The following is a 24,892-nucleotide window of genomic DNA, read 5'->3' on the forward strand; positions in this document are numbered from 1 at the left end:
CGGAGGAGAGGAGGGCGGAGGTGCATGGGCGAAGGCGAGGGGGCAAAGGCGAGGTGGGCTGTTTCCGCCTCCGCTGTCGCCTCCACTGCTTTTTTCGGAGAGAGAAAAAAGAACGAGAAAAAAAAAAAGGAGAGAGAAAAAATAATAAGAGTATTTTGGTCAGTTTGTTGAAAATTCGGACCGAATCTTCAAAATCGAAACAAACGATCCAGTTTTGCAAAAGCCCAAAATTAGTGAATTTTTTATGCAAAAAGGCCAAAAATTAATGCTCATGACACTAGAAATAGATTGTGAAATCAACCACAGAAAATAAGAAAAAAAGATTTGGGACCAAAGCGAGAAAAGGGTCCGGGACCAATGTTGATTGCGGAGTAAAAAAAAAAGTTGAGGACAACAATGAAAAATTGGCAAAGGTTGGGGACCAAAGTGTAATCATGTGAAATATGTTGGGGTCCTTGTGAAAATTGGTGCAACCCAAAACCCGCCCGATTATTACCATACTACTCTGCCTCCTTTCGTGCCCTTCTCCGACGATGGCGGAGGAGAAACCCTCGCGAGCTCCCGAAACCCTCGCCGGAGCGGGAGAAGAAGAAGAAGTAGAAGCCCTAGGAGCCGCTCCCTGGGAAACCCTAGAACCACCTCCGGTACCCGTCCTTAATGGCGTCGTCGACGAGGTTGCAATAACCCATTCACCAATGGCGGCGGAGGTGGAGGATGATGACGACGAGCGCGCCCTAGTGGGCGACCCCGATCCCGATCCCAAGATGCTCAAGAAGAGGTACTCGAGGATCGAATTGGAGCGGTTGATGTACGCGAATCCTGAGCATCAGCGGCGGAGGTGGGAGGAGGTGTACGGCAGCCTCGGCGATGCCGTGTCTCGCGAATACGATGGGATTTGTGCGGCGGCGGACCCGATGAGCAGGAAGAAGACGACGACGAAGAAGAAGAAGCAGGGGGGTGGGGGCAAGAAGAAGAAGGATCCATACGAGATTGTAGGTGTGTTGCCTTTCTTTTTTCAATTTTTCCCATTCAATTCTTCGCAAATTGTGTTTTCATTGTAACATTCTTGTATTGTGGTGGTTTTTAGGGTTTCCAACACAGGTTCCCTCGCAAATTTTAGGAGTTAGGAGTGGATAATTGAGAATGATGCTTAAAATATTTTGTTGAACTTGTTTATTAATTCAAGATATTTGTGCAAAATTGGTTTTATTCAAGGATTTAAGTTCCGTGGCACGGAGTCATACTAGAAACTTGCCGGTACGGTATGGTACGGCATAGCACGTGCCGGGTCAGGCCGTGCCGATGCGTGCCGATCACAAAAAATATGTGTGCCAACAGGCCCAACACGTAATGGCATAAAATATTTATTTTCTTTGGCAACAAAATATGTCAATTATTTATTATATATTTTTATCAAATTTTTTGAACTTTATTGAGAAAATTACTTATTAATTTAAAAAATAAAGGGTTTTGAGTGTGCCATCAGCACGGGGACTGTATCTTGCCGATATTTTACTTGCATGATACGGCACGATAGATACGGTTCATGCCGATGGGCACTTTAATCCTTGATTTTATTGTATGGTTGGCTCTGAGCTATATCAGTTTCAGTAGTGTCTTTGTTCACGAGTTTATCCTACTTGCTAGGGCACATTTTACTCGCGAATTACTAAATTAACTAAATCTTTGAGCTCGGGCGCATGTTATTATACTAATTTGTTAGTTAATTGAATAGACAAGGAGTGAAAAAAAAAGGTATTTTATTAAAATTGTTGCGAATAGGAGATTAACAGGAAAGAGAAGAAATGAAGGAACTGCTGAAAAGAAGCAAATGACCTAGCAAATACGAAATCGATAATCAAAAGTTGGAATTTTAGGGCTTCATCTGCTTTTTTTTTTCTCACTGGATGATAGCAAAAATTACAACTCTTCAAGTGTAGGTAGATGCTGAGCTAAACCTTAGGCAGGTTTGAATTTTACCTACTATCAATAAAGTACCAAGATCAACTTAAGCACAACCACTTAGTTCAAATATAATAGTACACCAAGTTGAATATCCGTTGCTTAATATTTGTTTGACAAAAGAAAATTCCTTCAGTAGTTTTGTTGTTTTCACTTTGTATGAAAGATTTTAGTCATTTAGTTTTGTCGGCGCTCTTAATATGATTCTTGTTGACTAAAGGGAAAGCATTGACCCACGAATCTTTCTCAAGTTGATTGGAAGTACAATTATCAAGTTGGCTGAAATTTTGGTGAGGATTATAAGTGAAATGTTAGGATATCATCTTTGCTTGGCCGTATATGACGCTCCAAAAGTCCCACATCAGATGGGCAAGAAATTGTGTGTATGGACTTGGGACTCTAATTTTAATAACTGGGATTAAGTATTTTGGGTTAATGGTTTGCACATGATGAGTTATGAGTGCTAGTGGGTCGGATCGTTACACCTGTTATTCTGTTTGTGTACAATTGACTTGTATGAACTTTTTAGACAACACTTCATTAATGTGCATCAAACAAGCGTGCATTATGGAAGATAGAAATGAGGAACTGTAGTTTCTATAAAACAATTGGCATGAATTTCTTTGCTGAAGGCAAATGCTTTATCATCTTTTTCTTTTTAATGAAGTAGTTTATAACATTTTCTTTACTACATCACAGGTAAAGATTCTGTTGTGGATACTTCAACAAGTTTGGATGTGCCAAATTTCCATGAATCTGGTGCGCATGCAAGTAGCATGAATTACTCAGCCATAGAACAACCGTGTGAAGACTATGAAGGCGTTGACGATGAAGATGAGTCTAGTGATGATGAGTATGGCAGCATTCAAAGGCCTGCCTTTTTAGTGGAAGGAGAACCTGATTTTGATTCTGGCCCACCACTAGATGGTTTTGAGTACCTAAGGCGTGTCAGGTATGATTTTTTTCTTTTTCGTCATGCAGATGTTTACGCGTCCAGCATGCTACTTCCACATATCAAATCCAGATAATTAACAGTTTATATATTGCTACTTAGCTAGCATTTTATCTATTTTTGTGCTTCTATTATTTCTGTGTACATCATGATTTGAGATTGAATTAATACATCTTATAGTTTCATAAGACTTGAAAATTACTGTAGACATGGTTAGACAAAAGATGTCAAGGGACATAATGTGGTACTGTTATATCATGAGGTTTATTAAGGTGATACAGAAAATGTATCCCTCCCTATTACCTTTCCGTTCTTCTTCTTTTCTTCTTTTTTTTTTTTTTGATTTTTTTGTTGTTTCATTGTAAAGTACTGATATAATTGCATGCCATCACTACCATTAATTTAGCCGCAAGACTTGGGTTTGGATTCGATCAAATCATCTTTTGCCGTTAGGGTTGGTTATTCATTTATGGTCAACAAAGTACAAAGAATTGCTGGATGGTTTTCTTATAAAATTCTTATGGTATAGATTGTCCATTATATCATGTTCCACAGATGGAATTGTAAGCCTATATTCTCAAATGTTGTTATGCAAAAGCTATTCGACTGAGTAATAAGATTTATGTTATGGTATAAAAGCATAGCTATTCCATGATATGATGTAGTATTGTAATGAATATCTTCACAAGTATTAAGTCACATGTAGGTGGGAAGCTGCTCAAATTCCAAAAGTGAAAATAGCTAAGATCAATTTGAATAAACTTGCTGGTGAGCAGACACCTTATATGCCAAAAATACCAGAGATACCCAGGTGCCTGCCCGAAATATTGCCATCAAAACAGTGGGAAGATACATTTCTTGCTCAATTTTCAGGGATAAGAGAGGTAAATACTTTCCTCACACTTTTATATGTCTTTGTTACGAGCTTAGATGATTGGTACAGATCAACAACGAGCTTATACTTGTTTCATTTTTTCTCCTATTACGGCAAAGGCAAACGTGGAACATAGTTTTTCAAATGAAAGATTCTTAATGAATTCATAGAAATTACACCGTGTCTAAACTTGATTAAAACATCGTAAGTGAACACAACTACAGGTTTAACTTGATGCAAATAAGTAGGGACATTTTGATATTTTGCGAATCCCTACTGTCCGAGAGTTCGCAACTTCTTTCCCTTGCTGCCATAGTTGTTAGTGACTGCATTACCATGTATTTTTCCATAAATCTGGCACTTTTAATTCTTTAAAATCAATCACACATAGTTCCCTAAGACATTCAATTTTCAATCCATCTTTTTTTTTTCCAAGTGACTTTATCATGGTTCTTTGTTCTTACTGGTATTGGTTGAACATTTTTCTCCTTTCAAGTGCACACTTGAATTTATTTTGTAATCCCAAAGTCAGTGTTAATCTCTCGGTCTTAATTAATTGGAATATTATAAGTAAAGTTTTGTTCGGCCACATTCAAGGCATGACAGTTTGTTCTAATTGAATATGCTATATCCTCTTAAAACGTTGCGAGGTGGCCTTATTAACTCCCCAAATTACCTATTGGTGCACTGGGATGTATAGACTAATAATTTTTCAATATATGGATTTGGAATCATTTACAACATCAATTTGAGTGGTTTATTTAGACAACTATAGCGTCAACTTTAGTAGTCCTAATATAAATAGACAGGAAGACTGTTTTAACACTACTTGAATTCATGATTATTTTCAGGCTTTTTCTCAGCTCGAGAGTTCCTGCGATCAACCATTGGTCACAGCAGGTTGCAGAACCTCTTCCAAACAGCCTGACTTAACAGAGCATGCAAAGAGCGTTCCAACACTAACCATGATTCGTGGCATGGACGCCGTTGTACGAGCTGCAACATTAAGGAACTACGTAGATATGCTTGAAAGCATGGACACTTTATCGAGGAACGACTGCCTGTGGCTATTTGCTCTTTGTGTGGCAGTAGACACTCCGTTAAATGCCGATACATGTGCTTCTCTCAGAAGCCTTCTGCGGAAGTGCTCGAACCTTCTGGCAAACAAGTCAGAGTTAGATGATGAGGCCGCGATGTTGAATATACTCATCACGATCACTGGGAAGTATTTTGGGCAGTCTGAGAATTACTAAAATCAAACAAGGATCTCTAAAGAAGGCTTGGCTCTTTTAAGAACTGGAAAATGGTATGTTTGCCTATCATCTCCTTACACTCTCGTCTTGAGTAATTCATATACTCTTGCCGATTTAGTTTACTGAAATGAACTTGTGAAAGACAAAAATGGAAACTGATAACGATATATAAATGTTGTATGAAGATGTAGATTGTTCATACATATAGTAATTGATAATAACATGGCATCAACAAAATGGCCCCTTAATGTGGCATGTCCCTATTCAAGGCACGAGCCAATGGCAGACTGCCATGTGTCCAAAAGGAATATTGGATGCGCTCAGTGCACCGTAAGCCAACTCTAAAATATGCATAAAAGATAAATTTTCGTAGTACAATAATTTATTTAAATATTTTCATATTACAATTATTATATCATATGTTATATTGCAGCACTGATCATCAGATATTCTACTAATCATATAATATACTATACGATGCATGGAGCATTAGTGTGCATTAGGTGCAACAAAGATTTTTCCTCTCTCACAATAGTACAATACTCGACAATCCCGTCACATCAAGGATCAACAAATATGGCTCAATGTTGAGCCATGTTGCCATTTAAGCTAAGAAACAATGGGAGCTCGCCTATTGTTCAAAAGAATTTTGGACGCACCCGGTGTAACGTAAACCGACTCTAAAATGTATATCAAAAATAAATTTTAACCAATTGGAGCTTGCCAATTGTCCAATAAGAATTTTGGACGCACCCGGTGCACTGTAAACCGACTCTAAAATTTATATCAAAAATAAATTTATGTTGCATAATAAATTATTTAAATAATTTATATTATATAATTTTATTTTATATTACTAATTATCAGATAATTTATCAATCATGTAATATACTGTGCAGTGTATGGAGCATTAGTATACACCAAGTACAAGCAAAGATTCATCATGTCTCTTTTGAAGTTATGAGTGACCCTATTAAATCATTCTCTATACCAGGTGTATGTGTGTACATACACCACATACTTAAACTGTTTAATAGAGATTTTAAAATTTTATTCATTAAAAATAATTATAATTATTTGACTTTATAGATCAGATATATTTAATTAAGGTTTAATATTACAATATTAGTCACCTAATATAAGCTGCAGAGTATGGAATGTTAATATATACCAGGTGGATGTAATAGTATCTTCTTACTCCAATCAATTTTAATAAGATAATGACACCCTCACCTTTTCGGCAATTTGAAATAAATCTTCCAACTTTAACTTTCTAGTTACGAAACATAGTTTTAAAATAGATACTAAAACTATTAAAGTTCGATTGAATTTTAAATAACGTTATTAGAATAATTTAACCTTTCAAATACTAAAAGTTAAAAAAATATTAATAAAAAAAATTTTATTTTTTATAATGTACACAAGGCTAATTTATAGGTTTTTTCCCCCTCTTTGGTTATGATTTTTTTATTCTTAAAATTTTCTAAATTGGCTGAAATACTAATCCGCCACGAAGCGCGGGCCTTACACTAGTTGTTAGATTATTTTCGAGTTTGTTCTATCATTATATGATATCTAACGTAATTCTATTGCCACATCCAGGTCTATTTATTTTGTCATCATCAGAATCAAACCCCAGAGAGCATAATGCAGTTTCAAGTTATTACTCAAATGGCATTCTGGCTTGATGTTTTGCTGCTATTGCTGCTTTGATCAGTTTTTGGATGTTTTCACGTGCCACACTACTGTCCTTTGCAGTATTAATCCATAGATTTTAGTACATTAACTGGCAGCATACCGGTCTTTGCCATCCGCTTAATATCGTGTTTTCCATCACGGGCCAGACGAACGAGGAGTCAAATGATGAAGTGTTTTAACCTTTTAATGGAAAATAACGGAGCTCTACTGAAGCAACAGATACATTTAGCCTGTCTCGAATTGTAGGGGATCGCTGTCGTCCTTGTATTGTTAAGGATTGATGGACATTATTCATTGTGGACGTGGCCGTGTCTCATTCGAGCTTATCGAGAATGAGATATGCGCGATCCTTTTTAGGTCGTAAACATATGGATGTGACCTACTTTTCCAAGTGTAGGATGTGTCAAAGATGAAGAACAATGTTTTGGTGTAAAGCTTTTGTTGAAATGGTTGTCGGGAGTATATGCTCAGTTTCGGTCTGTCGGTGAGGACCATTTATAGGGTTGGAAGTTATGCGGTTGAGTTTACATGAACCTTCGGTTGGGCCGAACAATCTGCAACTACGAGTGAGTCGAAATAATGGGTAGTAACTACTGATTTAGATTGTCAATTATTGATTCAGATTATACTGCAGAGTCTGGGACCATTATTCCTTTCGCTTTAGTATGTCTCACTTTCAAGAATCATTCTGTGTTCTCTGCTCATCGCCTGTTCCTTCTCTTTCTTTTTGCATTCTCATTTTCTTAAATAACATTGAATTGAGCGGCCCATTAGGGTTTTCCAGATTATGATTTGTAACAAAAGATGGTGGTCAAGGACTTGTTTGACTCTGCTGAGCATGTCAAGCGCTAGTTAGCTTCAGGGAAGCGCAATATCGGCGCACCCTCCACAAGCACTCGCACTAACTCAGTCACCGCGTTTTTTCATCAACACTTAAAACAGCATTCTAAGCCTTGGTTCCTGCAGAACCACGCAAAACGCAGGGCTTAACAAAGACAAAAGCTTCGGATGTAACACTTTGTGCACACCGTGATTTCGTGGACTTACGAAGCGATTCAATGCACCGTAATTGCCATGTGCAATAATCACAACCGGCGTTGACGAGGGCAAACTCGGCGCCAGACGAACCACAAGGGAGAACTCACATGCATCACGCAAAGCACAACTAACTAATCTACGAGCCGGCTTTCCGAGCTTTCCAACTGAATAGTGAAACACCTCTATAGTATGAAAAAGAACCCAGAGTAAGCATTATAACAATCAAGGATTCAATCGATCTCGAATTACATCTCATCACGGAAAGGAACAAAATGGTTAACTGAATGGGGAATCTCTATATCACAAGACTACATTTTGTGTTGTTTGAAGAATAGAAATTATGGAATGCGAGGCAACTGCGTTTCAAAATCCATATAGCTCGTATCCAAATCATCAATTATGCACTTCCTGTTTCGGCAGAAGTATAATTGGAAGCCATTTTCAGTTTCATGAGATGAGCCAGAGGAGACCAAAGGTGGCGGTGATCATATTGCAGTCGGTAAGTTGTAGCAATAGTAGTAATATGATCCTCCACAGCATATAACGGGAGAAGTCGCACGTGTTTCGGCAACTAATCATCTTTCCAGTCTCTGTAAGTTCAAGTAATCATGCAGGTTAGGATAATAAAGCAAGAATTCATCTAAAACTTCATACAATATGTACGATAAAGAAAAAGGCATTTTCAAAGTAGATGTCGAAACTATTTTTCTGTTGATTGATACCCACAGGTTTCTGTTCTCTTGTTTTAAATTACTTTCATTATTCTCAACTGCAGATTTTGTTGAATCCAACAGCGATACTGTTAACTCAACTGTTTTGAGTGCTTTTTCAGCTGATTGAACTGCGAATTTCATTAACTGAGACCAACTGGCCTAATTTTAACAAATCCTCTCAATTCAATTTGGGATCACAATGATGAAAACTTGCGAGGGCGTCAATCACCACAAAAAAAAAAAAAAAAAAAAGTTGGGAGGGCCTGATTCAAAAAAGTGTGTAGTCAGGGTGTCTCAATACATTTTTACCACGTGATAGGCTCTTGTTTTCGAAGCATTTTAACCACCAAAACTACACAAGCAAAATATTTCCTATCATGCCATAACCAAGATGAAAAATGGAAGATGACACCCTAGATAATGGCATAGAAAACCACTGTTTCAAAATGATCCAGAGACTGAAGCCTTTGCTGACAGAGGTTGCTTACCAGACCCAAAGCTTCTTCTGCTGTCATGAAATTACCAGCATCACAAACCCCTCTGTATAGAGAGAACAAGTGTTCCCTCTGATCCTCTCGTAAATTTCTCTTGAGACCGCTCGCCACCATCTCCATTTCCGGCTGTACACGTAAATGTTCAATATTCCAATCATGACCACGACAGAAAAGGTATTAGTTCATACAGCTCATGAGCTCAGATTGGCTAGCATTAACAAATGAAAAGCCTATATTTACCTAAAAGCTAGTGTTGACTCAGAGATCAATCTTGTATAATAGCTGACCAAAAGTTGAACAGTAGTAGGCATTGCCAAACAAAGTCTAGGGGATTGTAAAACCTAGGTACTAATTACTTACAGATTGTTCTTCTGGAGGGAAAATTTGATGGATTGAACAGATTTTTCGTAGTTCGTCTAGCGCTTCGAATCGTTTTCCTTGAACTTCTAACGCCTAAATTAGAAGGACATAAATCAAGTCACTTCAATCACATAACTATAATGAGGGACACCTCGCATAAGTAAAAATGCTAAATACATTGAAAAATCGGCACAAGTATAATTGAAGAAGGGATCCTTACCCAACATTGCAAAAAGCATGCACGCGTGCGGGCCGCAACAGCAGCACGTATAAGAGTAGCGGCACGAGTATTTTGCAGTCCAATATCATGAGCCAACCCAGAGATGAATATCCTTGGCTCCTCACCATTTATTTGGATTTTGTCGATGGGTTGCACTGCTCTTAAAAATTCAAAAAGTTAAAGCAAAGTTAATAACAAGACTAATAATTAGAAAAAAAAAAAGTGAATATTAGGATAGTACCTGTACCATCCCGATACTTTGACTAGGTCCTTGTACTTTTAAAATATTAAACTTTAGCCCCCGAACTTTCTGATATATTGAATTTTAGTCCCTGACCATCAATGTGAATTTTTTGTTGTAAAAGACCTTTATAAGTTATAACCCAAACTAAAATAAGAAGGTTAGGGAACTAAGGGAAAGTTCAAGGACTGAAAGTGTTTTAGTGTAAACGTATATGGACCAATTTGCAACATCAAGATAGTGCACAGACTATCCATGCATTCTATTCAAAATAAAAATAGAAAGAGAAGGGGAATACAATTTGATTAATTAGAATAAAAAGGAAGACATTACGATCGAAAAACCACATGCTTGATGCTACTGAAGTGGATTCCAGAAGAGATAAACTAATACCTGCTGCATGCATCCAGCACAAAGTCTACTGCTGTCCTATAAAAGGAATCGCGTACATTCTCTGTTCCAAAGGAGACCTTTACACCAGAAACTTTGCACAACTGCCTAAGCTGCTCGCAGAAATAAGACAAAAATGATACTATTAGTGATAAATAAAAAAACATTACAGTCCAAGAAACTTCAACAATCTTGCTACTTTCTTGCATGATAGAATGCAAGAACTTTCACAAGCTATGCAACCAAAAACAGATAGAAGAGCAGTTTATCTGGAATATAGGAAGAAATACACTGAAAGCAAACAATTATACACCTCAAACAATCTGAACTATAAGTTACAGACACCATTTGTAGACTATATAAACAAAAAAGGTCAAACATTTCCAACTGAATTGCTCCTTCACCAAACATATAGGCCCTTTCACGCTCTTTTCATTCTTGTTAATAAATCATCTCTTGTTACTCAATATCCTAGTGCTACTTATACGGTTGTCTTCTCCTGTAGCTGAAACTAATCTAACAGTTAACTGTGTAAAAGTACACCGTGTCTCAAACACACAATAATCTGAAACTTTAACTAAAAAGAATTTACCAAGAAACTATGCTGCTTTGTTTTCTTGCTAGTATCTATTTATTTTCCTGTATTCTGGCCATAAAGCAGTGTTAAGAAGTTTCTGTGAAGGCCTATGACCCACCTTGAATTTCTCAGCAATTAATCAGCCATGAGTTTAAAAGTGTTTATAACACAAACTTCTATATTGACTTTTTTTGGCTCGTGAGATTAAAAACATATTGTATATATATAGCATTGGAAAGTTAATCCTTGATAGAAAAGAGGTGGTGAACAAGCATACTAGAGTACTTCGTACTTGTCCTGCAGAAGTTAATCCAAACATTAACCAGAAAATTTTATTTAAAGAGACTAGCAATCAACAGTCCAATGATTGGTCAAACTGTACAAGACTTAAAAGACTGCTGACATATTCATAGTCAAAACAGAAACTATGTACAATAATATGTCACAAAAACATCTTTGCTGATTGAAATGAATAAATCATGCCTTCATATTGCCATTGGATCTTACCTATCACTCAGAAGAAATTTTTCACCAAAAGAACTACTAATGAAATAGCAAAATGGAAGATCATAAAACTCGCGAAAGTTCAAGAAGACACTAACTTGAATCATATCATCATATTTAAAATCCTTCCCGCTCATTCTATTATCCATGATAGCTGATACAAGTAAACAGTAACTGACTGAGGATGAAAGCAGAGATGAAGCTTTCAAATTATTTCCAGGCCATGATAAGTAAGTTTACCTGAAAAATGAAAAAACAGACAATTTCACTCTTTCTATATCCGCAACTATCTTTTTTGTACTATAAGATGCCGAAGACAATAAAGGAACTTGTTTACAATTTTCAATTATTATAAACAATGTTAAATGCCATTTATCATAATAAAACAAGAAAAACTAAGCAGCAAAAAGCCTCCAACAGAAGCAAATTGTTGTCATTTATGAGGGTATTAAAGAAACACTTTTTCCAAATAAAATGAAGAGATATCAGAAATCAATATAGAAAATTTAAAATAAATTCAAAGATAACTTCCAACGCAACACTCAAAACCAGAAGAAGAGTTCAAGAGGCGGCCAAGCATCCTTTAGCAATTGTTTCGCCATTTACAGGAAAAGGATCAGTTTTTCATGGTTGTTTGATGCACCTTTATCAAGATGGCCATTATTCAGTATATACTTCACACAGGACTAGTGCATTGTGTTAGATTCGGCTCTTCGGCTTACTATTGCCTCAAAAATTAAAGATAATAACATAAATGACTACCCAATAAATTCAAGTTTCAGCTCCAAGCTTCCAACTAGATCGTAAATGACAGGTTTGAGAGTTATACTGGCGACTAGCAAGCATCACTAACAATCAAATTTCCTTCTATTTTCGTTCATTTTTTTTGTATTTACTACAAAGTGCAGTAATTACACGATGCCCCAGTTTAAACTCAAAAATCATCACATAGATGTCAACTTACAAGATGACATTTTTGCAAACGAGTACCATGAAAGACCAACATATTTGATCCCCCAGTACAAGAATTTTCGTAGTTGCTACAAGAGTTTGAAAGAATAAAGAGTTATTACCTCGGACTAATCGATTAGCCTCCCTTTGGAACTCCTCTCCGACGGTGATCGTCGGAGAAGAAGAGACCTTCTCCGGCCACCATTTCGGCAGCTCCTCCCTCCTCGAAGCTCGCCTTCCAATGGAGATCTCCGGAAACTTCGCCTCAGAGCCCTTTACTGGCGAAAGGGGGTTCACCGAAACCCTAGAATTCCACCTCTCCGCATCCCTCCGCCTATACCTCTTCCCCACCACAACCTCCCTCCCCCCCAAGCTCCGGTCCCTCCTCACCACCGCCCAGTCCCCGAAACCCCACCGGGACCGAAACCCTAACCCCAGCCACGCCAAAACCCTAGCCGCGAGAACGGCCGCGAAGCTCCAGAGGAGCAGGTTGGACACGAAGACGAGCGACGATCGGCGGCACGAGAACACGACCCGGTTGCCGCGCTCGACCCGGACGGCGCTCCGGAGGTCGCGGTAGGCCTCCGCACCCTCGTCGATGAAGCGGCGGATCTCCGCCGCGGAGCGGCGGCGGAGGCGGCCGAGCGCCGCCGCGGCGCCGTCGAGGCCGTGCGGGGGCTCCGCCTCCCTGCCCCGGTTCCGCAATGGTCTGGGGCTCCTGCGGGGGTCGCGGGAGCCGCGGCGGAAGAGGGAGGCGGACGCGGCGGAGAGCGGCGGAGTGGCGCCGCGGAGTGGGCGGAGGAGGAGGAGGAGGGAGGTGGTGCTCCGCCGCGAGTGGTGGCGCCGGGGGAACATCTCCGGCGCCGCCGCGGCGACGGCGGCGGCGCTCATTTACGTGGGAAAATGGAGAGAGAGAGAGAGAGAGAGAGAGAGAGAGAGAGCCTCATAAACTAATATATAGTGTGCCTCTCTCTGGGTTTGGTGGTCGCTTACAATGTGAGAAAGGAATTACATGGGAAACGTGTTTCTCTGGGGTTCTCCTTCCCCTCGCGTTTCCACGACGATTCATTCACTTTTAGCACCCTGAGAAAAGAGTAAATTACACTTTCGCTCAAACTATAAGTTGCGTGACACTTTGACCCTCAAATTTGGACCTTTTTGCACAGTAATTCTATTAAATTTTTTAATCTATCAAATAATTCTTTTCGGACAACTAAACTGAGAAATACGGTAAATCGTTTACCGTCTTTAAAAAAATGGTGAATGATTCTCCGTTTTCATAGTGTTATTATTTTTTTTTTTATATGTTGTGAGAATTTTTTTTTTAGGTTGTTAAGATTGTACAAGTATTATCAAATTTTTATTTATAATTAAAATTATAGAGATAGAGTGTTAAGATATTTTAAATTGTAAGGGTTATATGTGATTTGCTGAAATCTTTATATAGTTGTTAAAATTATATATAAAAATAAAAAAATAATAAATTATTCATCTTTGATGCTTTAAGAAAAAGACGGTGAATCATTTACCTCCTCTAGTAGAAAAGAAAAAAGACGGTGAAATTTACCATCTTCTGAATTTCATTTAAAACGGTAAATGATTAACTGTTTTTTAATTATTTTTCTAACCCAACAATGAGTTGGATAAAATAGGGTTATTTTAATAAATAAATTGTTTAGAAGATTATTTAGCTAATTCTAAATTTTTAAAGGGTTAAAATGAAAAAAATCCCCTCAAATTTGTTATAATTTTTATCTCAAATTCTTCAAAATTGCAAATAAGACCAATAACCGAATTTCGTTGTCTACATGGGGAGTGCTATAGCAACTTAATAATTATCACATTATCGATCATAATACTTTTATATTATTTTTATATTAATAATTTATTAATATATAGCCAACTAAATTAGGTAGCTGGACTTAATTGTAACAATTCAAAAAGTCCCAAATTTTCTAAAGTTCATTAAATAATAGGAAAAACTATAAATACCACCCCTGTGGTTTTGTACTTTCTCACTTTAATACCCTGTGGTTTAAAGTGTATTACTTTCGTACCATGTGATTTTATTTTTCTCTTTTTGTTATCCCCTTCACTAATTTTTTCTTTAAATCAGTGATAAAGTTAAAACTAAATGATACTAAAGTAGATATTCGATAAATTATAGGTGGGACATCTGAAGTTTTTCATATATGATTTAACGAAAAGTTAATAAAAAGGCCGGAGAAAAGAAAAAAAATGAAACCACAAAGTATTAAATTGATACATTTTAAATCATGTGGTACTAAAGTGAGATAGTGCAAAACTATAGGGGTGGTATTTAAAGTTTACCCTATTGCACATTTGCATGACATGATTTTTTTTCTTTTTTAATTATGATAATAATTAAGTGTTAGTTTTGAAGATAGAGTGAATCCACCTATCTATTATCTATTATCTATTATCTATTATTGATTATCGATTACTTTACATTATTTCTAAAAAAACTTGCCACATGGCAACACAAGCTTCAATGTTGTTAGGTGTGGGCTCCACCGGTTCTTTTCCTTTAGTTGAACCGAACCGAATTGTTGAGTATGAGTCCCATCCTGAATCGGCTCAAGTCCTCCAAATAATTTCATCTTTTTTTGCTTGAACCAAACATGGTTGAGTGAGGCCTCTACACTAAACCGGCTCATGTTTCCTGTTTTTTGTTTGCCTGAATCAAACCGGTGCCCTCTTTCTTTGCTTGAACCAGTCTACTTTATTAGACCGAACCAGACCAATTGATTCATATCATTCATTATTCGGCCAACTTGCATTACATGTTAAACAATTATAATAATTCGAAAAAAAAAACTTCAATTATCAATCATATATATATTATTTTATTTTATTTTATTTATTTATTCATTTATACATTATTTCTTCTAAAGTTGCCACATGGCAACTTTTCCTGAGTGTGTGCTCCACCCAAACCAGCTGAAGTCCTTCCTCTTCCTCTTCCTTTGGCTGTTATTTTCGTTCTACGGCAAAATGAATTCCACTCCTCATTATTGCTTTTTTTATCGCTGTTTTCTTTTCTTTTTTTTTATCGATGTTTTCTATATTTTTTCTAATTATCTATCCGTCGCATCGTACGGGTTACTACGCTAGTCTTTACATTATATTGCTTATTTTATGTATTACAAGAAAAATAAAATAAAATTTTTAGCATTTCAAAGCTTCACAAAATTATATGCAATACAAATAATCAAAACGGCTAGTAGCTTCAACTAAGTCGATCGGCACATTGAACTATTTAATAAAATTTAGGAGGTCTAATAGTTAAAGTTAAAAGTTTAGTACCTATTTGTAGAAATGCAAAAGTGAGGCAACCTCTATACATTTTTTTTTTTGGAAAAACTTCAAATACCCCTCTTGTGGTTTCACTTTTTCTCACTTAGTACCCTGTGGTTTAAAGTGTATCGAGTTAGTACCCTGTGGTTTTGCAATTTTTATTTTAGTATCCTGTGGTCTAAAGTGTATCAAGTTAGTACCCTATGGTTTCACACTTTATCACTTTAGTACCTTATAGTTTCGCACTTTATCACTTCGGTACCCTATGGTTTCGCACTTTATCACTTTTGTACCCTGTGGTTTAAAAACCACAAGATACTAAACACTGTGGTTTAAAAACCATAGGATACTAATTTGATACAAAAATAAAACCACAGAGTACTAACTTGATACAAAAATAAAATCATAGAGTACTAACTTGATACACTTTAAACCACAGGGTACTAAAGTGATAAAATGAAAACCACAGGGTACTAACTTGATATACTTTAAACCACAGGATACTAAAATGAAAAAGTGCGAAACCACAGGGAGGGTTTTTGAAGTTTTTCCTTTTTTTTATTTTCTTGTACATGGGTATAATACATTGTAGTTATATTCAAGAGCTAGGCGAAGGTGTTATTAATAATAACATTAATCTCTTAAAATTTAGGTATTTAAACATCATAGTTATTAAATTTTATAATTTTTTAATATTATTTATCTAATAATTAAGCAGCTACAAAATTGACTATCTGACGCCATATATATGGCGATTTCTTATTTAACAGTATAAAAGAGTATAGATCAATTTAATATTTTATAGAAATTTTTTTAAATTGTCAAGATCAAGATTTTGATCTTGAATTTAATAATTTCAGCGTCTAATTTTATTCATTCTGTGGTCACTTATTAATGAAGTGAAAAAAAACGAGCTTTAAAAATCGTAAAACATGATTCCTGAAAATACTCAAATATTTTAAAATTATATTTAACGATTTTGATCGTTGATTCAGATACTTTTTTTTATCGAATAGCCCACAAGTGCAATATTTCACAAAAATTGTTGGGAGTTGTGGTGCATTTTTATCCAAATTTACAAAGTAAGGTTAAAACTATTTAAAAAAATGAAAAAAGAAAAGAAAAATATGTATTCATGTGGCCACATAATAGGATTGAACTTGGAACTTCTCATTCAATCTTATTCAATATAATGTTAAAATTTTTTAAAAAAGTTTCTCAGTTAGAACGAGACATTTAAGATTTGGACATGTGGAGTGAATCATATGACACATCAAACTATCTCAACGAGCATTTGTCGCAGTTGTGCTTTTTTTTCCATATTTTTTTTTTCTTTTTTTTCTTTTGCAATATTCTCCCAATTAGGAATGACTATAAATCCGAATTATAATTCTGATTCGGCTTATTCAGTTTGATCGTAAATGATTTGATTTTGATTTGAAAACTTTTCAGATCAGAAATTTTAATTTGATTTTGGGTTGAAAAAAAAAATATGGAAAAGCTACTCAAACTGAAAAAATCGAAACGTACAAAACCCCCCAACACAGACTTGATAATATAAATTAAGAATTTAAAAAGTTAAATTAAACAAGGAGCCATACAAACTATATTTAAAAATTCAAGTGTTCAAACCAAAAAACCGAATCAAAACTAGCCGAAAAGTTTGGTTTGGTTCGGTCTTTTAGTTCAATCGGTTTTGGTTTTGGTTTTGGTTTTGGTTTTGATTATACTATAAACGCAGTTTTCCCATAAGCCATTTAACTTTTTAGTCCCATATCGGGAAAAGAGGTGAGAGATAATACATATGTATGATCAAAATTCGGTGGAGGAGCACGACCTTACTTGAACAGGATCTGTTCTATAGGTTGTACAACTGTGTCCTTGAGTGTGAAGGAGACAGACAACAAAGTCTGGGTGATGAAACACGACCTCAGGGCCAGAGCGTGATTGACAGCCCAGATCTCCCGAGATCGGCGAGGCTGTAGAGGATCGTTTCCGGCAGGTCTCATGGCCGGCTGGGATGGTCCTGAGGTTGTCTGACAGACTGCCCCCCAACCCCCAATCTTTTTTTTTTTTTTTTTTTTTGCTGCATAAGATGTTCGACGAAATGGCTAAAAGAAAGGTAATTTGGCGAAAACAGGAGCTCATGGCTGGCGCCGGTTCGAGACAATACAACTGTTCTTGTGCTGCACGCAAGCAGCGATTGAGACTCTTGAACAGATATAACATGTCTAGGCATGCGGGGTTTTACCAGTTAAGATGCTCAGAGGAAATTCGTCGCAAAACCAAGAAGATATCGCTTTTGGCAGCCGTTCATTGCAGACGACGATGATCGCAACGCACTCCTCGACACACAGGGTAGGCATGGTTCTTTTATAATTGAGAGTTCTTATAGAATAATATATTCCACCTATGATGTGATTTATCATTTTAAGAGGGTAAACATGCTATGCGGCAGCATAAGTTTTTTACACTCCTCGAGAGATCAAAAAAGATATGCCGAATAATATAATCATGCATCCAAACAGTGGGGTCTGAGTAATTGTCGCAAGAACAGAAATGCAAAATCAACTACTCCGTAAATCCTGCTTCCTTCAAATCAATTCGCAAAATCGTATGAGCCAAGTATTTTCCTGCAATTTACATTAATTTATCAAAAAATTGACATCAATTTTGTTGCGTATGAACAACCGGGAAGCCTCTCCCGGAGTAGAACATGAATATGTTTTGAATCTTCTCAGACAGCTGCTGCTTTAAGAGTAAGTAGATCTGAGATTTTGTTTGTGTAGAAGTCGGGCTGAATCGGGTTCTCGGGGCTCTGAAGCATTTGCAGAGACGTCACGCCTACGTCAACATAGCAAACTCGATATTTAGAATGAAACATTAATTGAAGAGTTACTTAGAATGTGAGAGGAGTGACAACTCAAAAGTTTACCTGAGAGAACAAGAAGTGTTTTGCAGCCGCCGTTTTGACCGAACAAGATGTCGGTGTCCAGCCGATCTCCCACCATGCAAATTTGGGATTTGAGAATGCCAAACCTGTGGTAAATTTGTGAACATTAGTAGCAATACTAGTAGCCTGTATAACACTCGTAACACTCGACTGTGAAAGGCACCGAGAAAGTTTATAGAAAATGGACCATGGTCTTACTTGTTTGCCAAGTAGTCCATCATGAAAGTCGAGGGCTTCCCTACGACGAGCGGCTCTCGCTTGGTCGAACCCTGTATTGCACCAACCATCGAACCTCCACCTGAAGCAAGGCAGTAATTTATGGAGCAACTCTTTTCACTCAAAGGTTTAAGAAAAAGATAGAAAATATCCTGATAAAATTGTTGAGTCTCTTTTGTTTTACGCCTTATTTAGCGAGTCATTTTAAGGACGAGAACACTTACATGAGCAAAAGCTAACTAGTTTAGATTGTCAAAAGACAAATGTATAATGGTATTTTTCCACCACAGTTTAAGCGTAATAAAATCCGAGCAAACCTGCCCATTCTTGAGCGTCAGTGAGATGAGTAACTGCATCACGGTTTGTCGCAATGAAAAGACACCCAGGATTTTCACGTATGCAAAGCGTTCCGTACCTTCGAAGAAAATAAGACAATAATTACAAAGTGTTAGAAATAGGCATCTAATACATGCAAATAAAATAAAATGTTGCATTCTCTTAATCGATGAGTAATGCTAGACCTAATTCAGTATATAAATCCTTACAACATGTCTGTAAGTGCTCTAATTGCTTCAGGACTACATTATTTGGAACATGTATGGCATCAGCATCACATAAATATTAATAATTTACATGATATTCGACAAGAAAAGAGAAATTGAGAAGGAAACATGTTGACTCTGCCGATTTTCTTCCACTTGCATTTACTTTTGTTTGTTTGCAAACTTTTGGTACCGATAAGGTACATTACAACTTATTCGCCAAAAATAATGAATATTTAAATTTGCTATCCTTAGCTTGTGCACGGTTCATATGCCTCTAAGGAGAAAGCATAAGTTCATTATATAAGGCATACGGGGGTTGAGAAGTGAAAGTGTGCTCGGGGTGTACTAAGCTTAGCCATGGGCATTAAAAAGTTTCCCTTCTTTATGTATTATTTGAAATTTTCTTGTAACAAGGAAAGGGTGTCTCTAGGTTAAGAGAAACATTAAGGTGAGGACTTGTACTTCGGTTTCTTCATCTCTCTCTATATAATATATATACATGAAAGAGAAATGGAAATTGCATAAAATATTTATGCATGCCGTATTGATGCTTTTTTTCTTGACTAGGGTCAAAAACTTACTGAATTTTGTAGTAATTGACGTAACGATCAAAGCCAACCACAACGGCCCCAACCTAAAATCAAACCAAAAGAACAAACAACTTATTTCAGATGCAGAGAAAACATTCTCACGATGTTGTGAAATTAGAAACCGTAAAACAAAAAAAATAATACAGAAAATGATATAGGAAAGAGTAGAATTGTACACTCTCATCATGCTCCATTAGAAAACCAGGCTTTAGCTCTATCTTTTTATCACCATCTTCCTGAGTAAAAAAAATATATATACATATCAAAGAAGATTATACATCTCCTGATAGCTTCTCTATATACTAAATTATGGTTGAATCACAGTAAAATCTATATTTGAAAGAGTAAAAATCTGATATTTACATTTCAAGAAGCAATCAAAACTGATGTTATTATATGTAAAACAACTTCAACGTTCTCGAATACCAATAAGTAACAATGTTACAAAAACCGACGAATCAGTGAAAAGAGAGGTTGAGGGGTTAGAGGTTTTACATTGTTCAAATCGAGGTCAAACCCTATCACAACATGTAGTTATGTTTAGTACATATGTATTATACATTAATCATATTTAACACAATTAGGTGTACGCACAAAGATAGCTATTTAATCCTTTATTGCGAAATAGCTGTCTTTTCCACTAAAAGGTTTTTCCATTCCAATTATCTGTATGACAGGAAAGCTTGCTAAATAAACATTCAACCTTCATACAAAGGAACTCCTACATGTGAATTATTAATATTTATTCATTATGATTACAACCTTCTCCTTTCAATGATTGACGACAACCCTAAATTACACCATAAATAACATATCATAGTACCAACCTCAAATTTAGAACTCCATGTATTAGAAGAAAAATAAGCAAAATCAGATTCTATAAAAATAGTTTTAATATAATGCCTACTTTGACGATTTACAGCTATAATTTTTTTTTTAATATAATCTGTTATTATGATCAAGAGGTTGACAACAAGATATCTTTTGTTGCACGTAAAAAATGGAAATAACAAAAGGGAACATAACAAGATGGACATACCGGACCACCAAGATACTGAAAACCAGCCAACTCCAGCTCCTTGAGAATTCCATCCTCACCTATCACATACACCTGAAATTAAATGGATAGCTTCTTTAGTCCACACGTCTTTCTAGTCGATTATATGTTATAACTAAAAAGAAAATAGAACTACACCTTGGCACAAAATATGGATTACGTAAAAGTATCAGTTATGCATACTAAAGAGAACCTCTAGTAAAGTAAAATATATAATAGAAAAGAAATAAAAGGTAAACCTTGTTAGCAGAGGATAGGGAATTATACCCAGAACTAGATGTTAGGATAAGCCAAGTCAACAAATATAGGATAGAGCTGATACAAAATGTATTCATAGATTTTGAAACCTGCAAATCTTTCCTGCTATTCAGACCATGGTAAACAACGGATTCATTAATGACCGGATAACAGTTTTTCCTTTTTCCTACTCTATATCAAGTTCATCGTATAAATACCAGTTTAATATTCTCAGTATTATTCTCCAATTAGTTTATATCTATTCCTACACTAATAGATAATTGTATTAAATTTGTTGTCACTGCGGTCATGCGGTAGACATGAGTGCAAGAAGATTCATCTACAGTCTGGTGTCTTTAACCTTGAAACACTCTAACAAATACAAAATACATATTCTGGAGTTTCAACAGTACTAACCTGCTCCTGTGATGCCTTTAGTTATACTCTCAAGGAAATCAAAAAGCAAGTGAAAACTCTACACTCATGCATATTTTATATTGGAAAAATTCACTAGGAAATGGGGATAAACAACAACATACTATAAATAAGATCTTAGTGTGCATCTTTTCTGGGTGGAGACACAACTAATAAAAACTGTTACCATAACAGAGTCTATAAGAAGCTAGATAAAAAATTACAATAATAGAGAAAAGAAAAACTGGTAACTACTCGCATCCTCCAGTTCATGCAACTCCAAAGCAGGAGCCCATCAATTATACTAGGAGAGTAGATGATATAGCACTTAATGGAAAATGCAAGTATTCAAACAACTCACTTAAGAGTTGATATGAAAATTGTAAATATTTACAGAAAAAGGAAACTGAATCTGTTTATAGTTGAACTAAATGGTGTTCAATATTTTTTTCTTTTTCGCTTCATAATGTCACCACTAAAGAAGTTACAGCAAGCAAACTCAAAAGGAAGTAGGTTCCTTCTACAGAAAACAGTCATTAAGATGATACAAGTAATTGGTATTGAGCTACAGTTCCTCATCGACTAGTGCACCTTTTTATCTTTAGGAAAATCGATGGACTTCAAATAGGCTGCCGCAGCGAAAGATGATGCAAATATCTCCTCCTGTTATAATTAAACAACAAGTACACATTCCATGTATAAAAAGACAGGCTAAGCAATTGCTGCAACCAAATACAGGAATCAAACAGAATAATTAAAAGATTACACACCTCACTGACACTTAAGCCAAGTGTTTCAAATTTCTTCCCATACTGCTTCCTTGATTTTGTTGAGTTGTTTGTGACAAAAACTAACCTCTTTCCCTATGCAATACAAAGGGCAAACAATTACTGTACTCAACACTCAGAATTCACAACAATAATAGGAAAAGTTGCCTACATAGAAATTACACATTTGTTCCTCAAAGTGCTAAATACTCGCATACAACTCTCCGAATTTTAAAAGCTTCTATTATACCACAGGGACTTTAGTTGATCCTTAGATGGCTGTTATTTTTGTGGTCTGCTTGTCTCTTCGAGTGGGTCTTCTCTCTCCAGTTAGATTAAATTATGGTTCTTTGAGAATGTAGGGGCGTGTTGCGTTTTAAGCATGTCGACTTTTATCTTGTTCTTTTTTTTGGGACACGAGGAATATGTTTATATTGATGGCGAAGGTGCATGTAGCATCTTTATGATATTACTATTTGAAATCTTCTCTTTTATTTTAGGGTAAACTTCAATTTGATCCCCTCATAGTTTAGTGCATTCTTGCTTTGCTACCGTATGATTAAAAAATTTGCACTTAATTACCCTATGGTTTTATTTTTCTTTCGCTTGTAAGAACCAATTGATAAACAAGGTAGCAAAGTAATATTTTTTTTGCAAACCACATAGTGGCAAAGTGCAGGTTATATGATGTTAAAATGCTATATTGTACTGCCCTGTGGTTTGCAAAAAGTATCACTTTACGATGTTTAACAATAGATCTGTCAATAAAACAAAAATAAAACCACATTATAGTTAAGTATAACTTTTGGAATATAGGGCGGCAAAGTAAAAAATGTGCTAAACCACAAGGGGAAAATTGACATTCACCCTTTCTTTTAATGAACATTTTTAATTTCAAAAATGAAAAAAGAACTGAAAGATTGCAAATTTAACCATCTACATTAATTAACAGTCTATTAGAGACTTTCTTTGTTAACTGATGATTCGACCCTTAACCTCTAATGTCAATTCTTAAGCCTAAGAAAACTTAAAATGATACCCTTTTTTTTCCAATGGTATAGTGATCCTAATGGTGAAAAATTATGCATAGTTTCCAAAATTTGCAGGAAAATCTATACGAATTTCCCAATATAGAAAAAAGTAAATAGCTCCAATTTTACTCAGTGGTATAGTAGTAATGATGAAAAATTGTGCATAGTTTCCAAAATTTTGCCGGAAAATTTATGTGAATTTTGCAATAAAAAAAAAAGGTAAATAGCTTCAATTTCACTAAATGGTGAACATAGAAAAACACCAACCTTTGATCTTAGCATATCTAGGGTTTCCGGCACCCCATCGATCAAACTATCTCCTTTCCATATAACTCCTACATTAACCAACAAAAATAAGAAAAATAACAAATAAAAAAAAACCAAATAAATTTCTCCCATAAAAGGCCAAAAATCCTCACCATCGCAGTCGAAGAGGAAGGTCTCGACGGAATCGATGAGATCGTCTGCGTTCTCGAGCCGCTTCGTCGCTGCCGGCGCCGCCGCCGAGTTCGAGGCCATGGCGGCGAAGGATCGCCTCCGATGGGGGCTTCGCCCCGCCGAGGAAGCTCCGAAGGAGGAGGAGGAGGAGGAGGAGGAGGAGAAGAGCTTCTTGGAGAAGCGGGGTGCGATTAGGGTTTTGGAGGAGGAGGAGGAGGAGGCGGAGGAGAGAGAGAGGAGAGAGTGGGAGACTCTCATCAGCAGCATCATCTCTACAAATGCTTTGGTTTTTAGAGAGAGAGAGAGAGAGAGAGAGAGAGAATTGGGTTGGTTGGTTTATAACGGACGTATTAGCATTTCGCGGTCTAAAATGGATGGGGGATTTTTTTTCTTTTTTTTTTCTTTTTTTGTGTGTGTGCGCGTGTGTGTGATGAAAGGGTGGAAGGATATAATAGATAGGCTTTTTTTATTATTATTATTCTTTTGTGTGCAAGTGTGTGTGTGTATGTGTGAAATTTGTTGTTGGTTGGTGCGTGTTAGGAATGGCAATCCAGCTCGTAAACACAGTTAATGTTCGATTAGAAATGAGCTAGGGATCGGACCGTTCGTTTAGTAAACGAGCTGAATTTTTTAGCTCGTTTAATGAGCCGAACACAAGCTGGAGTTAGCTCGTTCATGTTCGGCTCGATAACAGCTCGACTACATATATTTTATATTTATTTGATTTATTTAATTTATATTTATATATATAAATAAATAATTATAATATATATATATATATTTATTTATTTATTTATTTATTATTTAATTTTTAGCAAAAAAAATATAAAACAGAACTCAATTATAAAAAGACTCATTTATATATAAAATTTCAACTATTCGATCAAAATCTAATAGGTAAATATATATATATATATATATATATATATATATATATCCAATCTAATTTATTTTACTTATTATTCGTTGGCCAACTCGCTTAGTAACGAGCTGAACATGAGTTAAATTTTTCGACTCGATACTTTAACGAGCGACCTCTTTGATACCATGTTGTTTTGGAAAAACTGAGAACTCAATTGTGTTCCTCCATTGGTACTCG

At 36.1% G+C, this 24,892-nt stretch overlaps 3 protein-coding genes across 4 annotated transcripts; 1 reads left to right on the forward strand and 2 right to left on the reverse strand.

Moving 5' to 3' along the window:
* LOC109726415 lies at window positions 474-7,566 on the forward strand. Its single transcript, XM_020255990.1, has 5 exons — window positions 474-996; window positions 2,662-2,914; window positions 3,621-3,798; window positions 4,640-5,094; window positions 6,644-7,566. The coding sequence occupies exons 1-4, from the start codon at window positions 534-536 to the stop codon at window positions 5,039-5,041; spliced, it is 1,296 nt and encodes a 431-aa protein (XP_020111579.1). The 5' UTR covers window positions 474-533; the 3' UTR covers window positions 5,042-5,094; window positions 6,644-7,566.
* Window positions 7,935-13,176, reverse strand: LOC109726414. 2 transcript variants are annotated; one of them, XM_020255988.1, is made up of 7 exons: window positions 12,350-13,169; window positions 11,375-11,430; window positions 10,199-10,308; window positions 9,565-9,724; window positions 9,345-9,437; window positions 8,979-9,110; window positions 7,935-8,367 (listed from the first exon to the last, which is right to left on the reverse strand). In XM_020255988.1, exons 1-7 carry the CDS (start codon window positions 13,116-13,118, stop codon window positions 8,353-8,355), a joined length of 1,335 nt encoding a protein of 444 aa, XP_020111577.1. In that variant the 5' UTR covers window positions 13,119-13,169; the 3' UTR covers window positions 7,935-8,352. The 2 variants fall into 2 exon arrangements, with proteins under 2 accessions (XP_020111577.1, XP_020111578.1); XM_020255989.1 differs by lacking the exon at window positions 9,345-9,437 and having other exon boundaries at window positions 12,350-13,176.
* On the reverse strand, window positions 18,106-24,128 carry LOC109726590 (phosphoglycolate phosphatase 1B, chloroplastic-like). Its single transcript, XM_020256279.1, has 11 exons — window positions 23,775-24,128; window positions 23,623-23,690; window positions 22,328-22,420; window positions 22,149-22,220; window positions 20,889-20,960; window positions 20,026-20,085; window positions 19,841-19,893; window positions 19,032-19,129; window positions 18,697-18,796; window positions 18,481-18,584; window positions 18,106-18,389 (listed from the first exon to the last, which is right to left on the reverse strand). Exons 1-11 carry the CDS (start codon window positions 24,061-24,063, stop codon window positions 18,283-18,285), a joined length of 1,116 nt encoding a protein of 371 aa, XP_020111868.1. The 5' UTR covers window positions 24,064-24,128; the 3' UTR covers window positions 18,106-18,282.

Source organism: Ananas comosus, linkage group 21 (assembly GCF_001540865.1).
Source record: "Ananas comosus cultivar F153 linkage group 21, ASM154086v1, whole genome shotgun sequence".
NCBI classification, from domain to species: domain Eukaryota; kingdom Viridiplantae; phylum Streptophyta; class Magnoliopsida; order Poales; family Bromeliaceae; genus Ananas; species Ananas comosus.

Excerpts from the sequence above, each read along its gene's own strand:
- LOC109726415 (XM_020255990.1), top strand. The coding sequence starts at position 534 with ATGGCGGAGGAGAAACCCTCGCGAGCTCCCGAAACCCTCGCCGGAGCG. Across the intron at positions 997-2,661 it reads GGATCCATACGAGATTGTAG|GTAAAGATTCTGTTGTGGAT; the intron begins GTGTGTTGCCTT and ends ACTACATCACAG. Across the intron at positions 3,799-4,639 it reads AATTTTCAGGGATAAGAGAG|GCTTTTTCTCAGCTCGAGAG; the intron begins GTAAATACTTTC and ends GATTATTTTCAG.
- LOC109726414 (XM_020255988.1), bottom strand. The coding sequence starts at position 13,118 with ATGAGCGCCGCCGCCGTCGCCGCGGCGGCGCCGGAGATGTTCCCCCGG. Across the intron at positions 11,431-12,349 it reads GGCTAATCGATTAGTCCGAG|CTATCATGGATAATAGAATG; the intron begins GTAATAACTCTT and ends TACTTGTATCAG. Across the intron at positions 10,309-11,374 it reads AATATGATGATATGATTCAA|CTTAGGCAGTTGTGCAAAGT; the intron begins GTTAGTGTCTTC and ends TTCTGCGAGCAG.
- LOC109726590 (XM_020256279.1), bottom strand. The coding sequence starts at position 24,063 with ATGATGCTGCTGATGAGAGTCTCCCACTCTCTCCTCTCTCTCTCCTCC. Across the intron at positions 20,086-20,888 it reads TTCAGTATCTTGGTGGTCCG|GAAGATGGTGATAAAAAGAT; the intron begins GTATGTCCATCT and ends TTTTTTACTCAG. Across the intron at positions 18,797-19,031 it reads TGACGCTCAAGAATGGGCAG|GTGGAGGTTCGATGGTTGGT; the intron begins GTTTGCTCGGAT and ends GCCTTGCTTCAG.